Source organism: Salvelinus sp. IW2-2015, unplaced genomic scaffold, assembly GCF_002910315.2.
Source record: "Salvelinus sp. IW2-2015 unplaced genomic scaffold, ASM291031v2 Un_scaffold16393, whole genome shotgun sequence".
NCBI classification, from domain to species: domain Eukaryota; kingdom Metazoa; phylum Chordata; class Actinopteri; order Salmoniformes; family Salmonidae; genus Salvelinus; species Salvelinus sp. IW2-2015.
In genome coordinates this window covers 921,350-945,921 of record NW_019957565.1, presented here as the reverse complement: position 1 = coordinate 945,921, position 24,572 = coordinate 921,350, and the positions used below count along the sequence as shown (strand labels likewise).

Sequence of the window (24,572 nt, the reverse complement as noted above, 5' to 3'; positions counted from 1 at the left end):
AGACACAAAAAGATCCCACTTTGTCTAGCGTATTTTGTTTTGGCGACATTTGTAATGTTTACAAAAACATTTTCCGTTTCCATCAGGCCTGTCATCAGGCCTATACCTGAAGTTGTATCCAGGCGCCACATTGTTCACTGGGTCCTTGTTGTCCAGGCGACGGAAGGTGTACCTAGGCACACACCAGCTGCTTGGCATGTCCAGATCACATTCCCAGCGGATCTGGACACCCATAACCCCACCCTAGACAAAGACAATCAACGTAGATAAGGATGCAGTTTACATGGATTTTACAAATGAAAACCATCTGAGACATAAGATGCTATGCTGCATGTTAGATTACTCGACATGAATCAAAATGCCATAAGATATATCATGACATTTTGACTAATATACACGGAGTTTACCAAACATTAGGTACACCTTCCTAATACTGATTTGCAACCCCCCTTTTTTCCCTCAACATAGCCTCAATTCCTCGGGGCATGGACTCTACAAAAAGCATGTCGAAAGCATTCCGCAGGGTTGTTGGCCCGTGTTGACTCCAATGCTTCCCACAGTTGTGCCAAGTTAGCTTGATGTCCTTTGGGTGGTGGACCATTCTTGATACACACGGGAAACTGTTGAGTGTGAAAAACCCAGCACGGTTGCATTTTTTTTTTATACAAGCCGGTGCGCCAGGCACCTACTACCATACCCCATTCAAAGGCACTTCAATATTTTGTCTTGTCCATTCATCCTATGAATGGTACACATACACAATCCATCTATCAATTGTCTCAAGGCTTAAAAACCTTTCTTTAACCTGTCTCCTCCTCTTCATCTACACCGATTGAAGCAGATATAACAAGTGACATCAATAAGGGATCATAGCTTTCACCTGGATTCACCTGGTCAGTCTATGTCATGGAAAGAGCAGGTGTTCTTAATGTTTTGTACACTCAGTGTAGACCATGCCTTTAGGGTAGTTTGCAGAAAAATATTCTGGTGAACAATATTTGTCAAAGTTGCCAATGTGGTTAACCCTCATCCCATCAAGAGAATAAGGTCATGACATATCAGTGTCTAAATCTATGTATGACCTGATAGGTGTGGGCGTAAGCAAACACTTGTATTGTACATGTTATGGGAAGCCGTTAAATTGGGAGTAACTTGGGAGTTTTTAAAAAGAAGCAGGCACTTACATGGACAGCCATGGTCTGAAAGTCCTCATTGGCCTCTGTGACCATGTCTTTGAGTCTGAAGATCGGGCAGTCTGGATCAGTGATGCGATTGAATACACATTGTTCCAAGTAGGTCTTGTTGACATAGGGCAAGATATTCCTTCTGCAGAACAGACAAAAATATCATAGTTATAGTGTTGCATGCAGTTGCCCTGACTGCAATTCCACATTGTTTATCACTGTGTCCAATGCAACAAATCTTGGTATCGCTTTATTTGGATAGTCCATCTGTAAATCCTCTACAGACTATCAGTAACATTTCAACTACACTATATATACAAAAGTATGTGCACACCCCTTCAAATTAGTGGATTCGGCTATTTCAGCCACACTCTTTGATGACAGGTGTATAAAATCGAGTGCACAGCCATACAATCTCCGTTGGCAATAGAATTGCCTTACTGAAGAGCTCAGTGACTTTCAATGTGGCACAGTCATAGGATGCCACCTTTCCAACAAGTCAGTTCGGCAAATTTCTGCCCTGCTAGAGCTGTAAGTGCTGTTATTGTGAAGTGGAAATGTCTAGGAGCAACAAGGACTCAGCCGTGATGTGGTAGGCTACACAAGCTCACAGAACGGGACCGCCGAGTGCTGAAGCACGCAGCGTGTTAAAATCGTCTGTCCTCGATTGCAACACTCTCTACCAAACTGCGTCAGGAAGAACTGTTCGTAGGGAGCTTCATGAAGTGGGCTTCCATGGCCGAACAGCCGCACACAAGCGCAATGCCAAGCATCAGCTGGAGTGACGTAAAGCTCGCCACCATTGGACTCTGGCGCAGTGCAAACCATCTGGCAGTCCCACAGACGAATCTGGGTGTGGCGGATGCCAGGAGAACGCTACCTGCCCCAATGCATAGTGGCAACTGTACAGTTGGGTGGAGGAGGAATGATGGTCTGTTTTTTCCCCCTTCATGGTTCAGGCTAGGCCCCTTAGTTCCAGTGAAGGGAATTCTTAACGCTACAGCATACAATGACATTCTTGACGATTCTGTGTTCCTACTTTGTGGCAACAGTTCGGGGAAGGCCCTTTCCTGTAAACCACAAAGAAGTGGTTTGTCAAGATTGGTGTGGAAGAACTTGACTGGCCTGCACAGAGCCCTGGCCTCAACCCCATTGAAAACCTTTGGGATGAATTGGAACGTCTGGGGGACCAACTCCATATTCATGCCCAGGATTTTGGAATGAGATGTTTGACGAGCAGGTGTCCACATACTTTTGGTCATGTAGTGCATCTACTTATCCTAACCCTAAACTTAACCCTTATCCTAACTTTAACCCTCACACGTATTCTAAACCGAACCATAACCTTAGCAAGCAGTTGCTTATCCAGACTGTGCAAATAAAGTGTGACCCAAATCTTAAATGGAATTTAGCTCGTAACATATTTATCAAGTCACAAAAATGTAAAAACTTGACTTACTTATTGAAGTTGAATTTGGGGTACCGGATGCTGTTCTTTATAAGCACTGTGAAGTTCTCTGCATCTGCCAACATTGGAGGACTAAAGACAATTATATTGTGAAATTATTAAAACATTCTAGATGGATTATGTAAAATAAAAGCAAATACAACCTTTTCCACCTTGGTACTCAATAGTTCTTACTTGGGAGGTTCCTTATCTAACTCCAGCGGGCACCAAGCCAGAACCTCACATGTCTTATCAACAGCTGAGTACTTCACACATTTCCCAGTCTGAACACCTGAGGGGAGATAGTCACTTTAAAGGAGAACGTCAGTGAAAAACAATAATGTGACTGTCATTCTACAAGTAAGTGGTAGACTGTCTTTAAATCTAATTGACACATTGAGAGCTTGGGACTATAAGGTTCTATCTGCAAAAATATGACTCTGAGATAATTGGCTTTACATTTCCAATGTTGTCAGCAATTTGTATAATGTATTCTTTTGAACTTAACATGAATTGGGGTATTTAGAGTACTATTTACAGTTGAAGTCGGAAGTTTACATACACCTTAGCCAAATACATTTAAACTCAGTTTTTCACAATTCCTGACATTTAATCCTAGTAAAAAAATCCCTGTCTTAGTCAGTTAGGATCACCACTTTATTTTAAGAATGTTAAATGTCAGAATAATAGTAGCGAGAATGATTTATTTCAGCTTTTATTTCTTTCATCACATTCCCAGTGAGTCAGAAGTTTACATACACTCAATTAGTATTTGGTAGCATTGCCTTTAAATTGTTTAACTTGGGTCAAGCGTTTCGGGTAGCCTTCCACAAGCTTTCCACAGTAAGTTGGGTGAATTTTGGCCCATTCCTCCTGACAGGTGGGTGGGATGACCTGAAATATTCCGCTTTTACAAAATGTGATGCTGTTTTCAAATGAAACACAATACCTTGCTCTTGTTAAAGTTTTTAGAATTGATTTGTTTTAAAACAAATCTTAAAACAAATCAATTCCAAAAGCTTAAACAAGAGCATGGTATTGTGTTTCATTTGAGTCGGGTTTGTAGGCCTCCTTGCTCGCACACGCTTTTCAGTTCTACCCACAAATTTTCTATGGGATTGAGGTCAGGGCTGTGTGAAGGTCACTCCAATGCCTTGACTTTGTTTTCCTTAGGCCATTTTGCCTTTGGAAGTATGCTTGGGGTCATTGCCCATTTGGAAGACCCATTTGCGACCAAGCTTTAACTTCCTGACTGATGTCTTGAGATGTTGCTACAATATATCCACATATGTTTGAAGGTAGGCCTTGAAATACATCCATAGGTACACCTCCAATTGACTCAAATGATGTCAATTAGCCTATCAGAAGCTTCTAAAGCCATGACATCATTTTCTGGAATTTTCCAAGCTGTTTAAAGGCACAGTCAACTTAGTGTATGTACATTTCTGACCCACTGGAATTGTGATACAGTAAATTATAAGTGAAATAATCTCTCTGGTAACAACTGTTGGAAAAATTACTTGTGTCATGCACAAAGTAGATGTCCTAACCAACTTGCCAACTATAGTTTGTTAACAAGAAATTTGTGGAGTGGTTGAAAAACGAGTTATAATGACTCCAACCTAAGTGTATGTAAACTTCCGATTTTAACTGTAGGTAGAGAACATTGAACAGAACAAGGCTAGGTCCCCCCAAAATTGTTTTTATTAAAATGCAGATAGAACCTTATACAGTGCCTTCAGAAGGTATTCACACCCCTTTACTTTTTCCACATTTTGTTGTGTTACAGACTGAATTTAAAATGGATTAAATTGAGATTTGGTGTCACTGGCCTACACACAATACCCCATACTGGCAAAGTGGAATTATGTTTATAGAAATGTAATTCAAAATGAAAATCTGAAATATATTGAGTCAAAAAGTATTCAAGCCCTTTGTTATGGCTAGTCTAAATAAGTTCAAGAGAAAAATTTGCTTAAAAAGTCACAGAATAATTTGCATGGACTCTGTGTGCAATAATAGTGTTTAATAATGATTTTTGAATGACTATCTCATCTCGGTACCCCACACATACAATTATCTGTAAGGTCCCTCAGTCGAGCAGTGAATTTCAAACACAGATTCAACCACAAAGACCAGGGAGGTTTTCCAATGCCTCGCAAAGAAGGGCACCTATTGGCGGGTAAAAAAAAAAGCATACATTGAATATCCCTTTGAGCATGGTGAAGGTATTAATTACCCTTTGGAAGGTGTATCAATACATCCAATCACTACAAAGATACAGGCGTCCTTCCTAACAGTTACAGAGTTTTATGGCTATGATGGAAGAAAACTGGCACTAAAGTAAAACTGCAAAAAAATGTGGCAAAGAAATTAACTTTATGTTCTGAAAAGAAAGCATTATGTTTGGGGCAAATCTAACACAACACATCAATGAGTACCACTCTTCATATTTTCAAGTATGGTGGTGGCTGCATCATGTTATGGGTATGCTTGTCATGGGCAAGGACGAGGGAGTTTTACTAAGCACAGGCTAAATCCTAGAGGAAAACCTGGTTCTGTCTGCTTTCTAACAGACACTGGGAGACAAATTCATTTCAGCAGGACAATAACCTAAAACAGTGTTTCCCCAACCCTGGTCCTCGAGTACCCCCAACAGTACACAGTTTTGTTGTAGCCCTAAAACACAAGGCCAACTGTACACTGGAGTTGCTTACCAAGACTACATTGAATGTGTGGCCTAGTTACAGTGTTGACTTAAATCAGCTTGAAAATGTATGACAATACTTGAAACTGGCTGTCGAGCAATGATCAACAGCCAACTTGACAGAGCTTAAAGAATGTGTACAAAGCTCTTAGAGAGACTTACCCAGGAAGACTTACAGTTGTAATCACTGCCAAAGGTGATTCTAACATTTATTGACTCAGGGGTGTGAATACTTATGTAAATGAGATATTTCTGTATTTAATTTTCTATAAATGTGCAAAAACGACAAAAATATGTTCTCACTTTGTCATTATGGGGTATTGTGTGTAGATGGGTGATTTTTAAAGTTATTTAATCCATTTTGAATTCAAGCTGTAACACAACAAAATGTGGAATAAGTCAAGTGGTATGAATACTTTCTGAAGGCACTGTAGTGCCAAGCACTCAACATATGACATGGTACTGTAATGATTATTGAATGGTAATGCTCAGTTGGTAGATCATGGCACTTGCAATGCCAGGGTTGTGGGTTCGATTCCCACGGGACCAGTATGAAAAAAGTATGAAAATGTATGCAGTCACTACTGTAAGTCGCTCTGGATAAGTGTCTGCTAAATGACTAAAATGTCAAATGTAATGCTACCATCTAGTGACAATACAAGGCCTTTTTCTTTTACAGAAAGCCTTATAATCTACATCTCAAACATAGAACAAGGATTAGATCATAATATATGATAACTCAGATATAGAAATGGATCAATGACGATTTCCCCAATGTCAAAATCTTAATATCCTTACCATTGCCTCGGGTATCACGTGAGCCAGCCTTGCAGTCCCTGTCTGAGGTGCAGTCAAAACCAGTTTTTGGGACCTGAACGCATGACAGCATGAGTATAATTTTTTAAAGCTTAAAAATATATCTTAGACGCTATACAGAACTTGAACCTCTATGAGTACCAAAAACAGGTCCCCTAAAAATGTTGTCCAGAAATGACCTCAATGGACAGAAAGGGGTACACCTCCCTACACCCAAGAACAGAAGCATGTTTTCCTAAAACAGGATGTGTGATTTAATGAGAGACAATATAAAGCTAATAATACATTGCTTATGTATATAAATCATACAGCCAATTTTCAATTTTTTTTTTGACGTAAAACATTTGCAAATACATTCTAATAGTGCATCTTCAACTTCTCTATCATGCACATGACTCGAGGGCTGGACTTCATCCAATAGAAAGCATTAGTAATGGTGTCTTTTTGTAGGCACTAATGGAGGCTTACTCGTTGGCCAAAACCTACAGATTCTGACCGGTCAGATAGCGAACAACAATGACAAGAAGCTGGGGAATCGTAGGTGGCTCGTTTCAGCTCGTGGGTATCTTGTTATTAATACCATGTGTTGTTTTGAGGTGTTTTGATTTATGTCTAGACCCGGTGTCAGAACAAAATCAGTTGGACGGGCATTTGATTTCCAAAGGCGGGCCCGTTTCCATTTCACGGGACCTCCTATGTGTGCACACACTTTTTACATGAGTGTTATAGTAAAGCCCGTAGGCAGCTCATGAGTGTTATAGTAAAGCCCGTAGGCAGCTCATGAGTTTTAGGTAGATGGTGGAAGTGGTTGATGAGTTCGAATTAAGCAGCGTGTTGAGTAAATTTGGTGAAGACGAATGTTCTGAATGGACAACAGTAGTGTCGGAAAATGGAACAAAAAGTTAATTGTCTAAAATTGCAGTGGAGGATACGTGTTGTGGCGTACAGCAGGTCAGCCACCAGGGAGAGACTTGTCGAGGCCTGGTGACAGACGGAGTCTACATCACGTGGCGATGGCTCCCTCTGCTGGACGTGCCAGGTCTCGATGGGCTCTCCGGCCAGGACTAATTGGGGCTGATTGTGGTTTGTGAGTAATCAAGGGCTGATTGCTCACCAGCTGGATGAGCCCCATAAAGCTGCCAGAAGGGCAGCACACGGGAGAAGGGACTGGGGGAAGAAAGGTTACTCACGTATAGTTGGGGACGGTACGAGAGATAAAAGTAGAGAGCTCAGTTTTTGTTCCCCACAGGATACAGCAAGACCCGGAGCCCAGAAGACGGTATCCCGGAGAGGGTCTCATAGGGGAGACCTACTCTTTTCTTTTGGTTTGTTATTCAAATAAACACCCTTGAAACCGAGCTAATCCTACTCTGTCCGTGTCTGATCTGTGTAAACGTTTTGACCCAACCCCCAGGTCTGCCACAAGTGGTGGAGAATGCGGGCATTCTGATAACGTGGTCAGATCAGGGTTGACGTTTACGCAGCATCAGCATGGACGAGTTGATAGCTCAGTTCGTCCGGGCCCAACAGGCGGAACAGCGGCTACAAAATGTCCGCCTCGTTGAGGAAATCAGGAAGCTACAAGGAGTGTCTACTGAATCACATCCAAACCAGTTTTTAATCAAGCTAACGGAAGACGACGACATTGAAACCTACCTCTGTACATTTGAACGGACAGCACTATGGGAAGGATGGCCAAGGCCGAAGTGAGCAAGTCTGCTGGCCCCGTTCCTCTCTGGGAATGCCCAAAAGGCGTATTGGGACCTGAACGACGAACAGGCGGCTAACTACGACGGACTCAAATGGGAGATACTCAGCCTCTACGGGTACAGCCTGGCCCATCGGGCTCAACTGTTCCACAACTGGAGGTTCGTAGCCGACGCATCCTCCCGAGCCCAGATGAGTGATCTACTGCGCGTCACCAGGGCATGGCTCTTAACCGAGGTATCCACCCTCTCCATCCTAGACAAAGTGGTCCTGGATCGCTTCTTACAGGCGCTACCCCACGACATGAGGAGGGCAACGAGTCTATGCGCGCCCCAGACCTTGGAGGGCATCCTGGAAGCAGTAGAGATGCATCAGAACACTCAGGCTCTGCTGAGTGGGAGCTGGGCCGAGTCGGGTACGGAAGGACAGCCCCCCCGCTGTGTCCCCCGAACCGACAGTCGGCAGGGCCAAATGACCGCAAACCCGTGGAGAGACGGCTGGGGCAGGGCCGACCCGCCACCGACGACCCCAGGTAGATGGAGACCAAAGGAGGTGTTTTGAGTGTGGCGCCTGGGGGCACATTGCCTGGAATTGCCCGGCTTGAGAGAAGTCGGACGCGAGGTGGGTCACGCAGTGAACTACGTCACCTCCTGTTGGGCGCACCACGAATCAACTGCACCCATGGTACCGGTGAAGGTTGACGGACACAACACAGAAGCTCTATTAGACTCCGGAAGTATGGTTACGCTCGTAACCATGAGCCTGCTGAACCAGGGGACCGAATGTGGTATGGAGATGTCTATTTCCTGTGTTCACGGTGACACAAAGCGGTATTCAACCGTATGGGCCAACATCATGACGCCACAAGGGAACTGCCAGATGATAGTGGGTGCCGTACCAGAGTTGCCGGTACCTCTCCTCCTAGTGGGACGAGATTGTCCGCTGTTCGCGGCCCTGTGGAGGCACGAGCTGAGGAAAAAGGTCAGAGCCGTCCGAAGACGAGAGCGAGGACGACCCATCATCGCCTGTCCGGCCCGAAAGCAAATGTTTCACCAACCTGTATCTACGGGTCCAGAGTCGGCGGGATGCCGGAACCCGAACCCCCTGGGGAACCACTGGAGAAGGAGCCCAGCCTCCTCCTCCTTGATTTCGAGGAGCCAGTCGAGACAGCCGCTGGGGGCCAACTGAGGGGACAATTCGGAGGTTCAGAGGATCCGAACTTGAAAGCCGCCGCAGCCCAAGTGATAGCGGTCGATGGACAGCTACTTCTGGGGGTGAGTGACTGGCGATACCCCCATTTCCAAATCAAGAATAACCTTTTGTATCAGGTGTCGCACCAACAGGGGGAACTTCGAAAGGTATTGTTGCTGCCCTGACGCTACGTGGGAACCGTTCTTCAGCTGGCCCTCACCCAACTGTTGGGGGCACACCTGGGAATGGAGAAGACCCGGGAACGGACCGCCGCCCGGTTCCACTGGCCCGGGATGAGGAAGGCCATGGGAGACTATTGTCGCACCGGAGTGTCAAATCACTGCCCCAAAAGCACACTTCCGAAACCCGCTGGTCCCCCTACCGATCATCGGGGTGCCCTTTGTAACGCCTCACCATGGACATAGTGGGACCCCTGGTAAAAACAGCACGAGGTCACCGGTACATCCTGGTAATACTAGATTATGCCACCCGGTATCCCGAGGCCATTCCCCTACGGGTGGAGGTATCCATTGCCCGGGAACTGTTCTACCTCTTTAGCCGGGTGGGCATCCCGAACGAGATCCTGACAGACCAAGGTACTGAGTTTATATCCTGCCTAATGAAAGATATATGTACTCTCCTGCAGATCAGGCAGATCCAGACCTCCGTCTTTCACCCACAGACGGATGGGCTCGTCGAGCGGTTCAATAAAACGCTCAAACAAATGCTGTGGAAGGTCATTGAGCAGGACGGGAAGAACTGGGACCAGCTACTACCCTACCTAATGTTCTCAATCCGAGAAGCCCAACCGACCCCCTTACGCAGCGTGGTAGAGCACGAGGAGATGATGAGGGAGCGGATGACAGCCATATGGCCAGTGGTAAGGGAACATATGGAGAAGGCCCAACGCGCCCAAGCCCAGGTCTACAATCGGGGAACCCAGCCCCGAGAATTCCAGGTGGGAGACAAGGTGTTGGCCTTAATCCCCACGGCCGAAAGTAAGTTCCTGGCAACATGGCACGGGCCATACGAGGTGATAGAGAAGCTGGGACCCGTCAATTACCACGTACGGCAGCCGGGGAGACAGAAACCCAAACAGCTTTACCATGTGAACCTGTTGAAGAAGTGGTACGAGAGGACAGCCTTGGCCGTGTTATGGTAGGGACCTAGGACGCCATTGGTACCAGTGGTGGTCCCGAGCAATAAGGACCCCGGCCCAGAAGCAGGCGCTCAGGGAGCTAGTCGATCGGAACACGGTGGTGTTCTCTGAGAAGCCAGGCCGCACGACCCTCATTGAACACCACATCGGTACCCGTAACGGCACGGAAGAGGCCATATCGGATTCCTGAGGCCCGAAGGAAGGCCGTGAAGCAGGAAGTAGAGGCTATGCTGAGGATGGGGGTCGTTGAAGAGTCCCACAGTGCATGGTACAGCTCCATGGTGTTGTTGCCCAAACTGGACGGTAGCCTGCGCTTCTGTCATGATTTCCGGGGTGTGAACGAAATCAGCTTGTTCGACGCCTACCCCATGCCTAGGGTGGACGAGCTCATCGAACGATTGGGAAAGGCCTGGTACATCAGCACCCTTGACCTGACCAAAGGATATTGTCAGGTACCATTGGCAGCCTCCTCCCGGGAGAAGACGGCGTTTTCGACACCAGACGGATTATATCAGTACTGGGTGCTCCCGTTCGGTCTCCACGGAGCCCCGCCCACATTCCAGCGCCTGATGGACAAAGTACTTCGACCCCACCAGCAGTGACCTATTTGGATGATGTCATCATCCACAGCCAAGGTTAGGAAGAGCACCTGACACGCCTCCAGGCGGTGCTGGACACGCTCAGGCTAGCCGGGTTGACAGCGAACCCCAAGAAATGCAAACTAGGGTTCGAGGAGGTGGAGTACCTTGGGTATTTGATCGGATGGGGGAAGCACCAGGAGAGGAAGGTTCACGCAGTACTTGACTGGCCCGTTCCACGCACCAAGACACAGGTCAAGTCCTTCCTGGGACTGGCAGGATACTATAGCCGGTTTATCCCCAACTTTGTGGCTATAGCCTGGCCCCTCACTGATCTAACCGGGGCCCACCTCCCGAAAACAGTGAAATGGACGGGCGAGACAGAAGCGGCGTTCAGGCGCCTGAAGGAAGCGCTGTGCTCCCATCCAATTCAGATACACGATGCGGAGGAGCACCCCCTCATGTACATAAGCCGAAAGCTGATACCTAGAGAGAAGAATTACTCTATTGTTGAGAAGAAGTGAGCGCTAGACACCCTCAAGTATTACCTGCTAGGTACCCACATCACCCTGGTTACTGACCAGGGGAAGGGGCACAAACGATCGGGTCACCAGGTGGTTCTTGTCCATTCAACGCTTCTCTTTTTCTGTTGTGCACAGGTTAGGGGCGAAGCATGGAAACGTGAATGCCCTATTGAGAAGGGAGACATACGTCACACTGATGACAGCCCCCTCCCCGACAGAGCTAAGGGGGGGTGGCATACAGCAGGTCAGCCACCAGGGAGAGATTCGTCGAGGCCTGGTGACAGACGGAGTCTACATCACGAGGCGATGGCTCCCTCTGCTGGACGTGCCAGGTCTCGACGGGCTCTCAAGCCAGGACTAATTGGGGATGATTGTGGTTTGTGAGTAATCAAGGGCTGATTGCTCACCAGCTGGACGGGTCCCATAAAGCTGCCAGAAGGGCAGCACACGGGAGAAGGGACTGGGGGAAGAAAGGTTACTCACGTATAGTTGGGGACGGTACGAGAGATAAAAGTAGAGAGCTCAGTTTTTGTTCCCCACAGGATACAGCAAGACCCGGAGCCCAGAAGACGGTATCCCGGAGAGGGTCTCATAGGGGAGACCTACTCTTTTCTTTTGGTTTGTTATTCAAATAAACACCCTGTCACGGCCGTTGAAAGAACTAGACCAAAGCGCAGCGTGGTCAGCGTATTTTTATTAGAAATTACGCCGGCAAAAATTAACAATACAAAACAACCGTGAAGCTTAAGGGCTATGTGCCACAAACAAAGTTAACTTCCCACACTGAAAGGAGGGAAAAGGGCTAGCTAAGTATGGTTCCCAATCAGAGACAACAATAGACAGCTGTCCCTGATTGAGAACCATACCCGGCCAAAACCTAGAAATACAAAATCATAGAAAACAAAAACATATAATGCCCACCCCAAATCACACCCTTACCAAACCAAATAGAGACATAAAAAGGCTCTCTAAGATCAGGGCGTGACACACCCTTGAAACCGAGCTAATCCTACTCTGTCCGTGTCTGATCTGTGTAAACGTTTTGACCAAGCCCCCTGGTCTGCCACGGTGTGTAAATTATAATGAATCGCTTCTTGTTGGGATGCGGTTGTTGAGTAAGGATGCATATGTGGGAAACCCATTTGAGGTGTCATAAATGGTGAAGTATGTGCTTGGAAACGTGGAGTCTGTTAGAGTAACCAGGATTGGTCTTATTTTGATTCATTGTATTTCTGACGAGCAGAGGAAGATTGCAGTGGGTCTCAAAAGAATCCGGACAACAGAAGTTTTATGTTTTGAACTTTGGAGTAGAGCACCCGTCAAAGGACTCATCTCAGGGATGACGACGGATGTTATCGTGGAGAAATTACAAGATTATGTTAATAATACTGTTATTGCATCAAATGGTTGTTTTATGCAACAAAATAGGGTTCTTAGAACTCTGTGTCTGTGTGAACTGAGAGGAGCTTCTGAGATTTAACTCTAGCAACTGATTTATGATGGTCTTGTCCTCTCTCAGAACCCGCATTCCATAGAATGAGTTAGTGTTTGTGTGCCGGGAGGTACCAGGGTGGAGATGGCTCCGGTATGGATAATGATGTTGTATTCGGCGCATGTGACAAATAAGATTTGATTTGATGAGAGGAACTTTGTTTTGGGGGCCAGACTCTGGTTTCTACACAATGAGAACAGTCTTTACAGTCTGCTGTGAATTATTAGTATCTTTCATACAAATCCTAACCTTGTGACCCATTCCATACATCTGATGTTTGTCATGAACATTCAGGAAGATGTACTTTGCTATAAAATGCTGTGGCTCAAATCCACATTGGGCTCTCAACGAATCATCTAGGGGTGATTCGTCGACCAGCTTCATTATTGCAATAATTAATCGATGTTATTAATACGTTTTGAATAAAGTAATATCCTGATTGGGATTGATCTTGTCTCTCCTCATTATTGATTAAAATTTCCACGACAATGTTCAGGTTGAATACCTGAAGAGAATTCCTGGCGTGGTTGGTGCTCGGCGTCTGACCTGCTGGGTGAATGGAGAAAAAGAAGAAAGTCTGTCGGTCCTGTTGTTTTTTGATGAAAAGAAAATACCTACGCATGTGAAGCTTGGTTATGTAAGATACACTGCAGTGGCTTGGGGACAAAAGCTCTTACGGCGTAAGTATCGTAAAGGATTTGGCCATGTTTGAAGTGTGTGCAGACGAACAGAGTATACTGAAGAACGGTGTGCAGAAGGACGACAGTGTTGCAATTGTGGTGGGGATCATCATCCTGAGTTCCTGGAGTGCCTTGTAAGGGTGAAGGAAATTGAGGTGGCAAAATAATTAAGGAAACAAGAGATGCCAGTGAAGAGATGGTAGTGGATACACCACAGCCTGTAGTAAATGTTTGCTGCCAGACAAAAGATACCCTGTGTGTTAAAAAGGTGGATTTTGTTGCGTTCATTGCCACAGTTATAAACTGTACAGCACAAGTCTCAAAGAAGTCGAAAAAACTAGACATTATTGTGGCAGTTTTTGGGACTCAGGGATTTTACATTGGAAGACTTGCAATGGGTACTGGCGCCAGAAGACCCACCCTCCCAGGTTCCCCTTGAGCCTGTTTAGGGACCAGATCTGTTTTATTTATTTTTAACAGAAAAGTTGTTTGACTTTTTATTTTTTTATTTTTTGGTAGTTCGAAGAAGAAGAAGCTTATTGGTTTCAAGTTTGGGGAAGCTTACAATTTATCCTACCATTTCTACCGACCTGCGTGTCACGGCTGTCGACAAAAGAGGACCACGGTGCAGCGTGGTAAGCGTACATTTTCTTTATTAATCAAAATGACGCCAAACAAAACAATAAACACTACCAAAAACAAACCATGAAGCTCAAAGGCTATGTGCCCTAAACAAAGTCAACTTCCCACAAACACAGGTGGAAAAAATAGCTACCTAAGTATGTTTCTCAATCAGAGACAACGATAGACAGCTGCCTCTGGTTGAGAACCACACCCGGCCAAACACAAAGAAAACATAGAAATAAAGAAACTAGAATGCCCACCCTAGTCACACTGCGTGCCAGTTATGACTATTTATATGTGCATTTATATATTTCCGTGGAACAGTTTAATTTCAATTAAAAAAATTAAAATCATTGTCACGTGGTTAATCATAAAAATCTGAAGTAAAATTATAAAAATCTCAAATTAAACTATGGCGAGTGCACTGGACACATTGATACACTGTGATCCATTGGCGGCTAAAGAAATGAGAGCATAGAACTAAAAAGATAGCCTATAGGCTAATGCAACAGTAGGCCTATAACTTCCAACATGAACTAAGTAAAATACATAGACCTAAAGCCTACAAATAAAATAATAGAAAATATCCTGGCAAAAATTCTGGTTCTTTCAATCACATTCATCTCTCTTCTCTGCCTGTCTGCCACCTTTTCTATCTGTCTTGACTTGAACTATTGCTAGTGAAGTTCAACATTGTATCAAATTATCACAAGGTCTGACCCGAAGGTGTCGCTAACAAACTTGCAACATATCACTAGCCTATTTCGGGCTCTCAAAGTTTCCTGTGCCAGTGTGATCCGGACAGAAATGTTTTTTTTTAATGACGTTTCCACTGGATATATGGGATCATCAGATAATGATATTTTGCTCTTTCACACTGAGGCTTGGTGATTTTTTAAATACTGATGAACTACAGTATCATTCACAATGGATGTTAAAAACCAGACTTTGTTGACTTGTGTGAGGCGAAGAAAAAATGTGTGGTATGTGGTGAGTTAAGACAATGAGAAATAAGATGGGCACATTCCTACATATGCAATGCATTCTGGAGACTCAACATGTCTTCGCCACACCCCACCCCCCCTTCTTCTTGATGTAATATTTTAAATTATACTCAAGACACGTTATCTTCACACGCTTTTCACTGACAGCCACAACTCAAATCAGCTAGACCTATTCAGCTAGACCTATTGCCAAGCGCACTCCCCAAATAGAGGCTTCCTAAACACACTTGTGATTTGAAATGATCCACAGCTATTTATTTTTTTAAAGAATGTGGCTAAGTCATGCTTCCTGGTGAAGTATTTTGAATGATTTTACTTAGACAAGAGTAATTATATATGTTTGGTGAAACATCACTTTACATCAGGGCAATCCAGCATCCTAACTGTGCACCTGCCAACTTTCTTTTCTAGAGGCTGAAACCAGAGATCTGTATATAATGATGACAAGCTCATGTCACCGGCATTTGTGCCAAAGGAGGGAAGGCAGGCGACAAGCTTAGGTCTGCATATTATTTCCATAGAAACCCATTAAGCTTATAAAGGACAGATTTTGGCACGAGTGAGCCCTCTCACTTCGCCACTTCCTCTCTGCTGAGACTATATTACTGGAGAAAGCATCAGAGCGAGTGAAACAGCGGCCCCTATATTTAGCCCATGAATCTGATGCTGTCTTGCCAGAAATAGTGTGACATGCCATACTCTTTTGTTCCAGACAGCATCAGATACATGTTCTACACATAACAAGACAGAGAGGCGCTGTTTTGCTCACTTGGTGCTTTAACTGAGATTGATGCGTCTTTCTGTTGGCGCACGTCTTGGCCATCATCGACTCAGTGGGTTTTGTCCAACATGTCTCCGGACCTACACTACAGGTCAAAAGTTTTAGAACACCTACTCATTCAAGGGAATTTCTTTATTTTTACTATTTTCTACATTGTAGAATAATAGTGAAGACATAAAAACTATGAAATAACACATATATTATTTACTACATACTACATCATGTAGTAACCAAAAAAGTGTTAAACAAATCAAAATATACATTTGATATTCTTCAAATAGCCATCCTTAGATCTTATCTGTCAGGAAAGATGTCAGTTCGTCACTGTGGATGGTTTGTACTCTGACAACCTGATTGTAAGTTTCGGTGTTCCTCAAGGTTCTGTTTTAGAACCACTATTGTTTTTATAATATATTCTACATCTTGGTGATGTCATTCAGAAACACAATGTCAACTTTCACTGCTATGCGGAGGACACAGCTGTACATTTCGATGAAACATGGTGAAGCCCCAAAAATGCCTACCCTGGAAGCCTGTGTTTCAGACATAAAGAAGTGGATGGCGGCAAATATTTTACTTTTAAACTCGGACAAAACAGAGATGCTATTTCTAGGTCACAAAAAACAAAAAGATCTGCTGTCGGATCTGAAAATGAATCTTGATGGTTGTACAGTCATCTCAGATAAAAAAATTAAAAAAACTGTGAAGAACCTTGGCGTTACTTTGGACCTCTCTCTTTTTATGATCATATGCCTTACTGTCCGGTTACCCGGATAAAGCACTAAATAAACTTCAGTTAGCACTAAACACAGATGCTAGAATCTTGACTAGGTCCAAAAAATGTGATCATATTACTCCAGTGCTAGCCTCTCTACACTGGCTTCCTGTTAAGGCTAGGGCTGATTTCAAGGTTTTACTGCTAACTTACAAAGCATTACATGGGCTTGTGCCTACAGTACCTATCTCTCCAATTTGGTCCTGCCATACATACCTAAAGGTAGACTACTGTCACAAGACGCAGGCCTCCTTATTGTCCCTAGAACTTCTAAGCAAACAGCTGGAGGCAGGGCTTTCTCCTATATAGCTAAATTTTCATGGAATGGTCTGTCTATCCATGTGAGAGATGCATGTGAGAGACGCAGACTCTGTCTTGACCTTTAAGTCTTTCCTTATATTTTGTTGTTTTTCTCTCTAATTTCATGATATCCAATTGGTAGTTACAGTCTTGTCACATCACTGCAACTTCCTTACGGACTCGGGAGAGGCAAAAGTCGAGAGCCGTGCATCCTCCGAAACACGACCCTGCCAAGCCGCACTGCTTCTTGACACATTGCTCGCTTAACCTGGAAGCCAGCCGCATCAGGAATACATGGCCTGATGACTCCTGGCTGTGCCCAGTCCACCTGGTTGTGCTGCTGCTCCAGTTTCAACGGTTCTGCCAGCGGCTATGGAACCCTGACCTGTTAACCGGACATGCTACCTTGTCCCATTAATTTCTCCCATAAGAATGGCCAACGAACCAGAGGTAGAAAATGAAAATGGAAAAAATTCAGTTTTCTAGGACTAAAAGCTGTTCAGCTAAATTACAAGACAATAAAACAATATTGAGTAATGACTAGCTGCTATGAAAACCTTTAGGAATGCATACTGTTAGCCAAATAGAGGCTTTCTGTTATCCAAGTCACACATAATGTCATTTTCCTTGTGGGTTTTGTGGGATCTTGTTTTCTGTTTAGTGTCTGTGCCTGACAGAACTGTTTGCTTTCGTTTTTTTGTCTTTGTTATTTTGTTTTGGTGTCATCAATAAAAAGACGATGTACACCTACCACGCTGCACCTTGGTCCACTCTTCCTTCTACAAATGAGAGCCGTAACTGTAACGGCTGTCGTTGGAATGAGACCAAAGCGCAGCGTGGAAAGTGTTCATGATGTTAAAAAAAAAACACTCAAACAAAATGACAAAAGGTGAAAACGAAAGCGCACAGTTCTGTCAGGAAAAAAACACTATACAGAAAACAACATCCCACAAAACCCAAACGGAAAATGACAACTTATATATACTCCCCAATCATAGAAATAAGGAAACTAGAATGCCCACCCTAGTCACACCCTGACCAAACCAAAATAGAGAATAAAAACCTCTATGGCCAGGGCGTGACAGTAACACATAAACATTTTGGCTTTAGCCATTGTCCTTGAAAATATCCATTCCGGCTGCACACAGGCACAAGCACTCAGACATTCTCACTTCCCCAAAGTCATTGTACAACTTATCCTAGATCCCCAAAGTCAATTAGAAACTACATTCTTATAGCGCATCTTTAACTTCTCTATCATGCACATGACTTGAGGGTTGGACTCCATCCAATAGAGAGCAATAGTAATGGCGTCTTTTTGTAGGCACTAACGAAGGCTTACTCCGCTATGGCTCGTTGACCAAAGTATATAGACGAGTTGGCTGACAACATCATGATAATGATGGCACGCATTGATGTGGCCGGAAGGCGTGCATTGTAATGATTCTGAACGGTCACATAGCTAGCAACAATGACAAGAAGCTGTCATGGAGGGAGTCCTAGGTTACTCGTTTAGTCTCATTGTGTCTTCTTCTTGACACCATGTCTTGTTTTGAGGGGTTTTGACTGACGTCATGTCTATGCTAATATGGCTAAAATTGGCTAGCTAGCTAACCAACAACTGTAATTAAGTATTTGAGAGACAACAAGTGCTCATTGTAAAAATGTTTCAATAAACATTTGGACATGAAATATAGTTTACATGTTGTCGAAGATCTAAGCCAACCCTGTCTGCTTTGCCCCATAGTTGTGCACGTGTCGGTTTAGTTGCTAAACAACCAACCAGTCTATTGGGAAATGAATGGGTTTTTGTAGGATTTGGGGATAGACACCGAAAATAAGGTCTATGGTAAACACATGCTAGGAGATCTTATATGTTTTGTTCTATGAAATGATCTTAATCAGCTAACATCGCTTTTTGTGCTTATTTCGAAGCGTTTAATCAAAATAAGCACAAAGCACATAAAAGCTTCAAAATTCATAAAGGTCATGTTAACTGACTGATATTATCTCATAGAACAAAACATATAAGATCTACTAAGCCTGTGTTAACCTCAGACCTTATTTTCTCTGTTTATCCCAAAACCCATTCTTTCCACATTCATTTCCCCCATAGGAACGACCAACAAACCTGAGGTAGAAAATGCAACAAAAAATAAATAAATTAGGACTACAAGCTGTCGAGCTCTATTACAAGACAATTAAACAATAGTGAGCAATGACTAGTTGCAATAAAATCCTTTAGGAATGCATACTGTTAGCCAAATAGAGTCCTTCGGTTATCCAAGTCACACACAAACATTTAGGCTTCAGCCATTGTCTTTGAAAATATCCATTCTGGCTGCACACAGGCACAAGCACTCAGACATTCTCACTTCCCCAAAGTCATTGTACAACTTATCTTCTTATGGCTGCAATCCCGTTAACGGGATCGATATGACAACAGCCAGTGAAAGTGCAGGGCGTCAAATTCAAACAGAAATCTCATAATTAAAATTCCTCAAACATACATGTATCTCATACCATTTTAAAGGTAATCTTGTTGTTAATCCCACCAAAGTGTCCGATTTCAAATAGGCTTTTCAGCGAAAGCACCACAAACGATTATGTTAGGTCACCACCAACTCAAAGAAAAATTCTGCCATTTTTCCAGCCAAAGAGAGAAGTCACAAAAAGCACAAATAGAGATAAAATGAATCACTAACCTTTGATGATCTTCATCAGATGACACTCATAAGACTTCATATTACACAATGCATATATGTCTTGTTCGATTAAGTTAATATTTATATCCAAAAACCTCCGTTTACATTGGCGCCATGTTCAGAAATGCCTCCAAAATATCCTGAGGAATTGCAAAGAGCCACGTCAAATAACAAAAATACTCATTATAAACTTTGATTTAAGATACATGTTTTACATAGAATTAAAGATACACTTGTTCTTAATGCAACCGCTGTGTAAGATTTCAAAAAGTTTAACGGCAAAACACAATATTCAATAATCTGAAAACAGCATTCAGCCACAAAAGCAAGCCATACAGTTACCCGCCCAAATTGTGCAGTCAACAAAACTCATAAAAAGCATTATAAATCTTCACTTACCTTTGCTGATCTTCGTCGGAATGCACTCCCAGGACTCCCACTTCCAGAAGAAATTTTCATTTTTTCAGTAATGTCCATCATTTATGTCCAAATAGCTATTTTTGTCGCGTGTTTGGTATACAAATCCAACATCAGGGAAGCGAGTTCACTAAAACCTGACGAAATGTCCAAAAGTTCCGTAACAGTCTGTAGAAACATGTCAAACGATGTATTGAATATTTAGAATGTTTTTAACATAAATCTTGAATAACGTTCCAACCGGAGAATTACATTGACTTCAGATGAGCGATGGAACGGAGCTCCATCTCATGTGAACACACATGGTCAAAGAATGGTCACCTCATGGCAGACCTGACTAATTCTCCTCTCATCCGGCCCCCCTTCACAGTAGAGTCATCAGACAAAGTTCTACAGACTGTTGACATCTAGTGGAAGCCGTTATAAGTGAAAACTCATCCATATCTCGCTGTGATTTCAATGGGAGCTTGGTTGAAAATCTACCAGCCTCAGAATTTCCACTTCCTGTTTGGATTTTTTCTCAGGTTTTTGCCTGCCATATGAGTTCTGTTATACTCACAGACATAATTCAAACAGTTTTAGAAACTCCAGAGTGTTTTCTATCCAATACTAATAATAATATGCATATATTACCAACTATGACTGAGGAGCAGGCCGTTTACTCTGGGCAACTCTGTGCACCTTTCATCCAAGCTACTCAATACTGCCTCTGCAGCCATAAGAAGTTATCCTAGATGTTGTAATAAAATTGAAGTTTTAGATCAAAATGTATAAAGTAGAGCCTTTTCCATGAACATATCTTCAGGTGGATGGGATATTCAGTATGTTAGATAGGCCGTCATTGTAAATAAGAATTTGTTCTTAACTGACTTGCCTAGTTAAATAAAGGTTACATTTAAAAAAATGTCTTACCTCTGGACAGTGCGACTGAGTTTGGTTCAGAGTGATGAGCAGGTTCGTCAGCACAAAGAAAGAGCTCTCCTCCTGCCACAAATCAAAAAACTCAAATTACTTCTCTCAAACATACAATCATCAATGGGTTTGACCTATTCACATGGCTTTTGCTTGAAATAAAGTTAGTAGGACACAGTTGTTTCATCTCTGACACACATTCCATGTTTTAGTCTGAGCAGCGGTATACCACTCCCAATGGATTTTCTATTTTAGTACAAAGTCACCCCAACTGACCCAAAAGCCAAAATGTGCACGAAGCTAAAGTGAAACAAGCAGGAACCATAAAACTCCACAGTGCCACTGAAGTTGAGGTCACACCCACCATGATGGGTGTCAGTCAGCCTGGCATCAGGTGACTGGGGGAAGTAAAGGGTACCTGTATTTGGTGGTGGTGATTACAATAGACCAGGCCTATACTTCATCTTCTATATGTCTGGGTGATACCTGTGGTGGGATGACATAGTCTGCCACATCCCAGATTTGCAGGCCCAGGTCGGAAGTGTTGGTCAGGGCGATGCCCTTCACCTTGGTCGTGACAGAGCTGAGGACTGCATCCGTGTCCTGGTAGCCTTTGTTCAGCACACAGACATACCTGCATAGGTGTGCAAGGGGGGATGCAAAGAGGTGGTCAATGCATTATGGGCTTACCTTTATTCCCAGGTCCATGTGGCTTAAAAGTATAACATAGGGTGAATCACAGAGATATCGTTGTATATTATTTATATAAAATATATATGAAAATAAGTTAAATATTGCCCAAAAAATCTTGTGACAGCTGTGGCTATGATGGCAGTATAGGAAGGGGTACTGACGAAACCACTTTGTTTGATTAGTAAACATAAGTCAATATGAAATTGTTAGAATGTCATGTGGTCTTTATGCGACACTTACCCGATCACATATGCAATCACTAAAGCCTGCGTGATTCTGTTGAGGGTTCCAACCTTGAAGCTCCTAATTACAAGAATTTTCGGTGTTGAATATTCGAAAAAACATTGACATATGGACGCACAACATCCCATCGTTTTCATCATGTTTTCTGCCTCCGAAAAAAGGGATTAAAAACGCTATTTTGTATCCTCATAAAAAAACGAGATAGCCCGACCGTTTTAAGGATATCTTCCCTGTATGTCACGGGTTTTCGAAAAAAAACAACAGGCAGTTTAACTTTCACGGTCCGTGCTACCCGGGATCCTTGGGACGTCCCGACCCCCAGTGAAGTTAAAATGTAAAATGGTTGAGGGTTATGGTTAGGTAGCCTAAGGGTTAGGTAAGGGTTGTGGTTAGGGTAAGGGCTTAAGGTTAAAGTAAGGGTTTAGTGTCGGGAAGTCCCAAGGATCGCGGATAGCACTAACCGAACTTTAACCCCACTGTAATTTCCCTGTCTTCCGCACACGTTTAGATTGATGCGGTTCCCTTTTTATTTCCCAATAATGAAACAAGCTACTTGAGCTGACGCATCATTTTTCATATTTAGACCTACCATCTAGTATGGCAAATGTCAAATAAGTTCACAGAGCGGTAAAAGCAAAGATATTTCATTCGTTTCTTTTAATCCTCTCTGGGAAAAGTCCGACCTTCGGTACCCTTTTCCAAACTGTTGGTGGCGGTAGGCAGGGGCGCCCCTTTGGTTTTAGAAGTGGGGGGCACATAACCTGGCGGGGGGTCCTCCTACCGAATTTTTGGGGCCATCTAAAGCTAATTTCCAGCCTTTTTACACAGGCTAATATGCCATCTCCATTTAGAACAAAAAGTAAGAAAAATGCCCACAGTCATCAAGCTAGGTAGGAGATTATTATTAAATATGTTTAAGTAGTTAATAAGACTGAACTATATCAAAGGTAATTCAATAATATGTGTTGCTGTGTTGTGTTGCACCTTTAACCAATAGCCTAACAAATTAACAACTCTTGAAAAAAATATAAATACTTTTGCATGTCTTTATTAAGATCAAATTTCAGCCAGACCGACCAGCCAGCCCGAGCTGCCTGCAGACACGACCCCCACCAGTCTAGTCAATAACTCAACTCTCTCCCAACACAATTTCCTTCCCAGTTTACACCTTAAATGTTTTTAATTCCCAGGGGAAAGGTTTGGAAACCAAAAAATAAGCAAAAACCCCCATACACCCAAAATATACATTATCACAAAGAAACATCAAATTCTCCATATAATTCATCTCATAATAGTACTGTAGAGCCATTTTTAATTGCACACAATATTGCTGGGTCGCCCCATCCTGTCCCTAGGGGTCCACCACCCTGTAGCACCTCAACCCAACACACCTCACTCAGCTTTAGGATCTTAGTGAAACATTCAATATTGGTTTCGGGTGTGTTAGGCCAAGGACAGAGTGTCAACCCACAGGACAGCAGACCCCCAAGGCCAAGAATGAGCAGCCAAGCCACTAGGGATTGCCTACATAGGTATCTCCCCTGATGAGGGCATGTTTTCAAGACTGACTTTTTATTCCATTTAAGGCAACCAGACCCTATGAAAGTTGCCTGGTATAAATGTAATCTTGTAATAAATCAAATCTAGTAATAAATAACTTGACATTGTGGGAGGAAAACCAACCTTCCAACTAATGGCAATGCATTTCTTAGCGGCTATAAATAATTGGTTACACAGTTTCTTCAGATAATAGTCTCCAGTATCAACATTTCCAAGCAAACAGAAACAGGGAGAAGGGAGAATCTGTAGACATGCTGAGATTAAATAACATACTCTTTGCCAGAATTCAGCCAGCCTTCACAAGAACATTAATATATGCAAATATGTTAAATTTTGTGTTTTACACCTCCAGTAGAGGAAGGACATTTCTGAGTGCATGTAATTCAGTTTCACTGACATATAGTATGTTCTATGGATGGCCTTAAACTACAGTGATTTATTTCTGAGATGATATGAACCTGACTGGTGTCGTGGCTTTACTTTAAGATTCATTTGAAGACTGTTGTTTATCTAATTACCTAACTATGTTTAGTTGTTACCCGATTAAATTAATCATGTAACAATTAACTCATTAGGATCTGGGGCACCATGAAAGCGGTTCTAGAGTTACCATCTCCCAAATTAAATCCTAAAAGGTCTTTACCTATCACATCCATAAACAGTCAACTTATTAATCATAACCTCGTATCATATCATCATTCTGAACAGTAGTAACCTCCTTGCTTCTGCAAAAACCAGAGCCTTATGATTCAGTACTACACAAATTGGTTTAATTATTTATTTACTAACTAATTAAATGGGAAAAAATAAAAATACACACTTTGCATCGGTTATTGACTAGAGACTTAATACGCTAAAACAGGTCCCTAGTGTAATGACAACAACATGGCTGCTTGTTAAAGAGATGGAGAGGGAGAGAGAGAGGGAGAGAGAGAGGGACAGAGACACTTAACATTGTTACATTCAGAAACTACTCTCACTTACAGTAACCATATACTTTGCACACGAACCGCCGCCCACGCTTTTGAGTAAGAAATTATGAATGTATTTACGTGAAATGCCTGGGTTAGCCA

The 24,572-nt window shown here is 43.1% G+C and overlaps 1 protein-coding gene across 1 annotated transcript in view; it reads right to left on the bottom strand.

The window, feature by feature from the left end:
• The window catches only part of p2rx4a (purinergic receptor P2X, ligand-gated ion channel, 4a), a 29,170-nt gene extending 6,534 nt beyond the window's left edge, over positions 1–22,636 (bottom strand). The window contains exons 1-8 of the mRNA XM_024146449.2: positions 21,937–22,636; positions 21,490–21,637; positions 21,004–21,075; positions 6,137–6,209; positions 2,827–2,923; positions 2,644–2,724; positions 1,185–1,326; positions 107–243 (exon numbers count right to left, since the gene is read on the bottom strand). Of these exons, the coding sequence (XP_024002217.1) occupies positions 107–243; positions 1,185–1,326; positions 2,644–2,724; positions 2,827–2,923; positions 6,137–6,209; positions 21,004–21,075; positions 21,490–21,637; positions 21,937–22,079 (893 nt within the window). The 5' untranslated portion in view covers positions 22,080–22,636. The remainder of the gene's footprint in view (positions 1–106; positions 244–1,184; positions 1,327–2,643; positions 2,725–2,826; positions 2,924–6,136; positions 6,210–21,003; positions 21,076–21,489; positions 21,638–21,936) is intronic.
• Between the last annotated feature and the right edge of the window lie 1,936 nt (positions 22,637–24,572).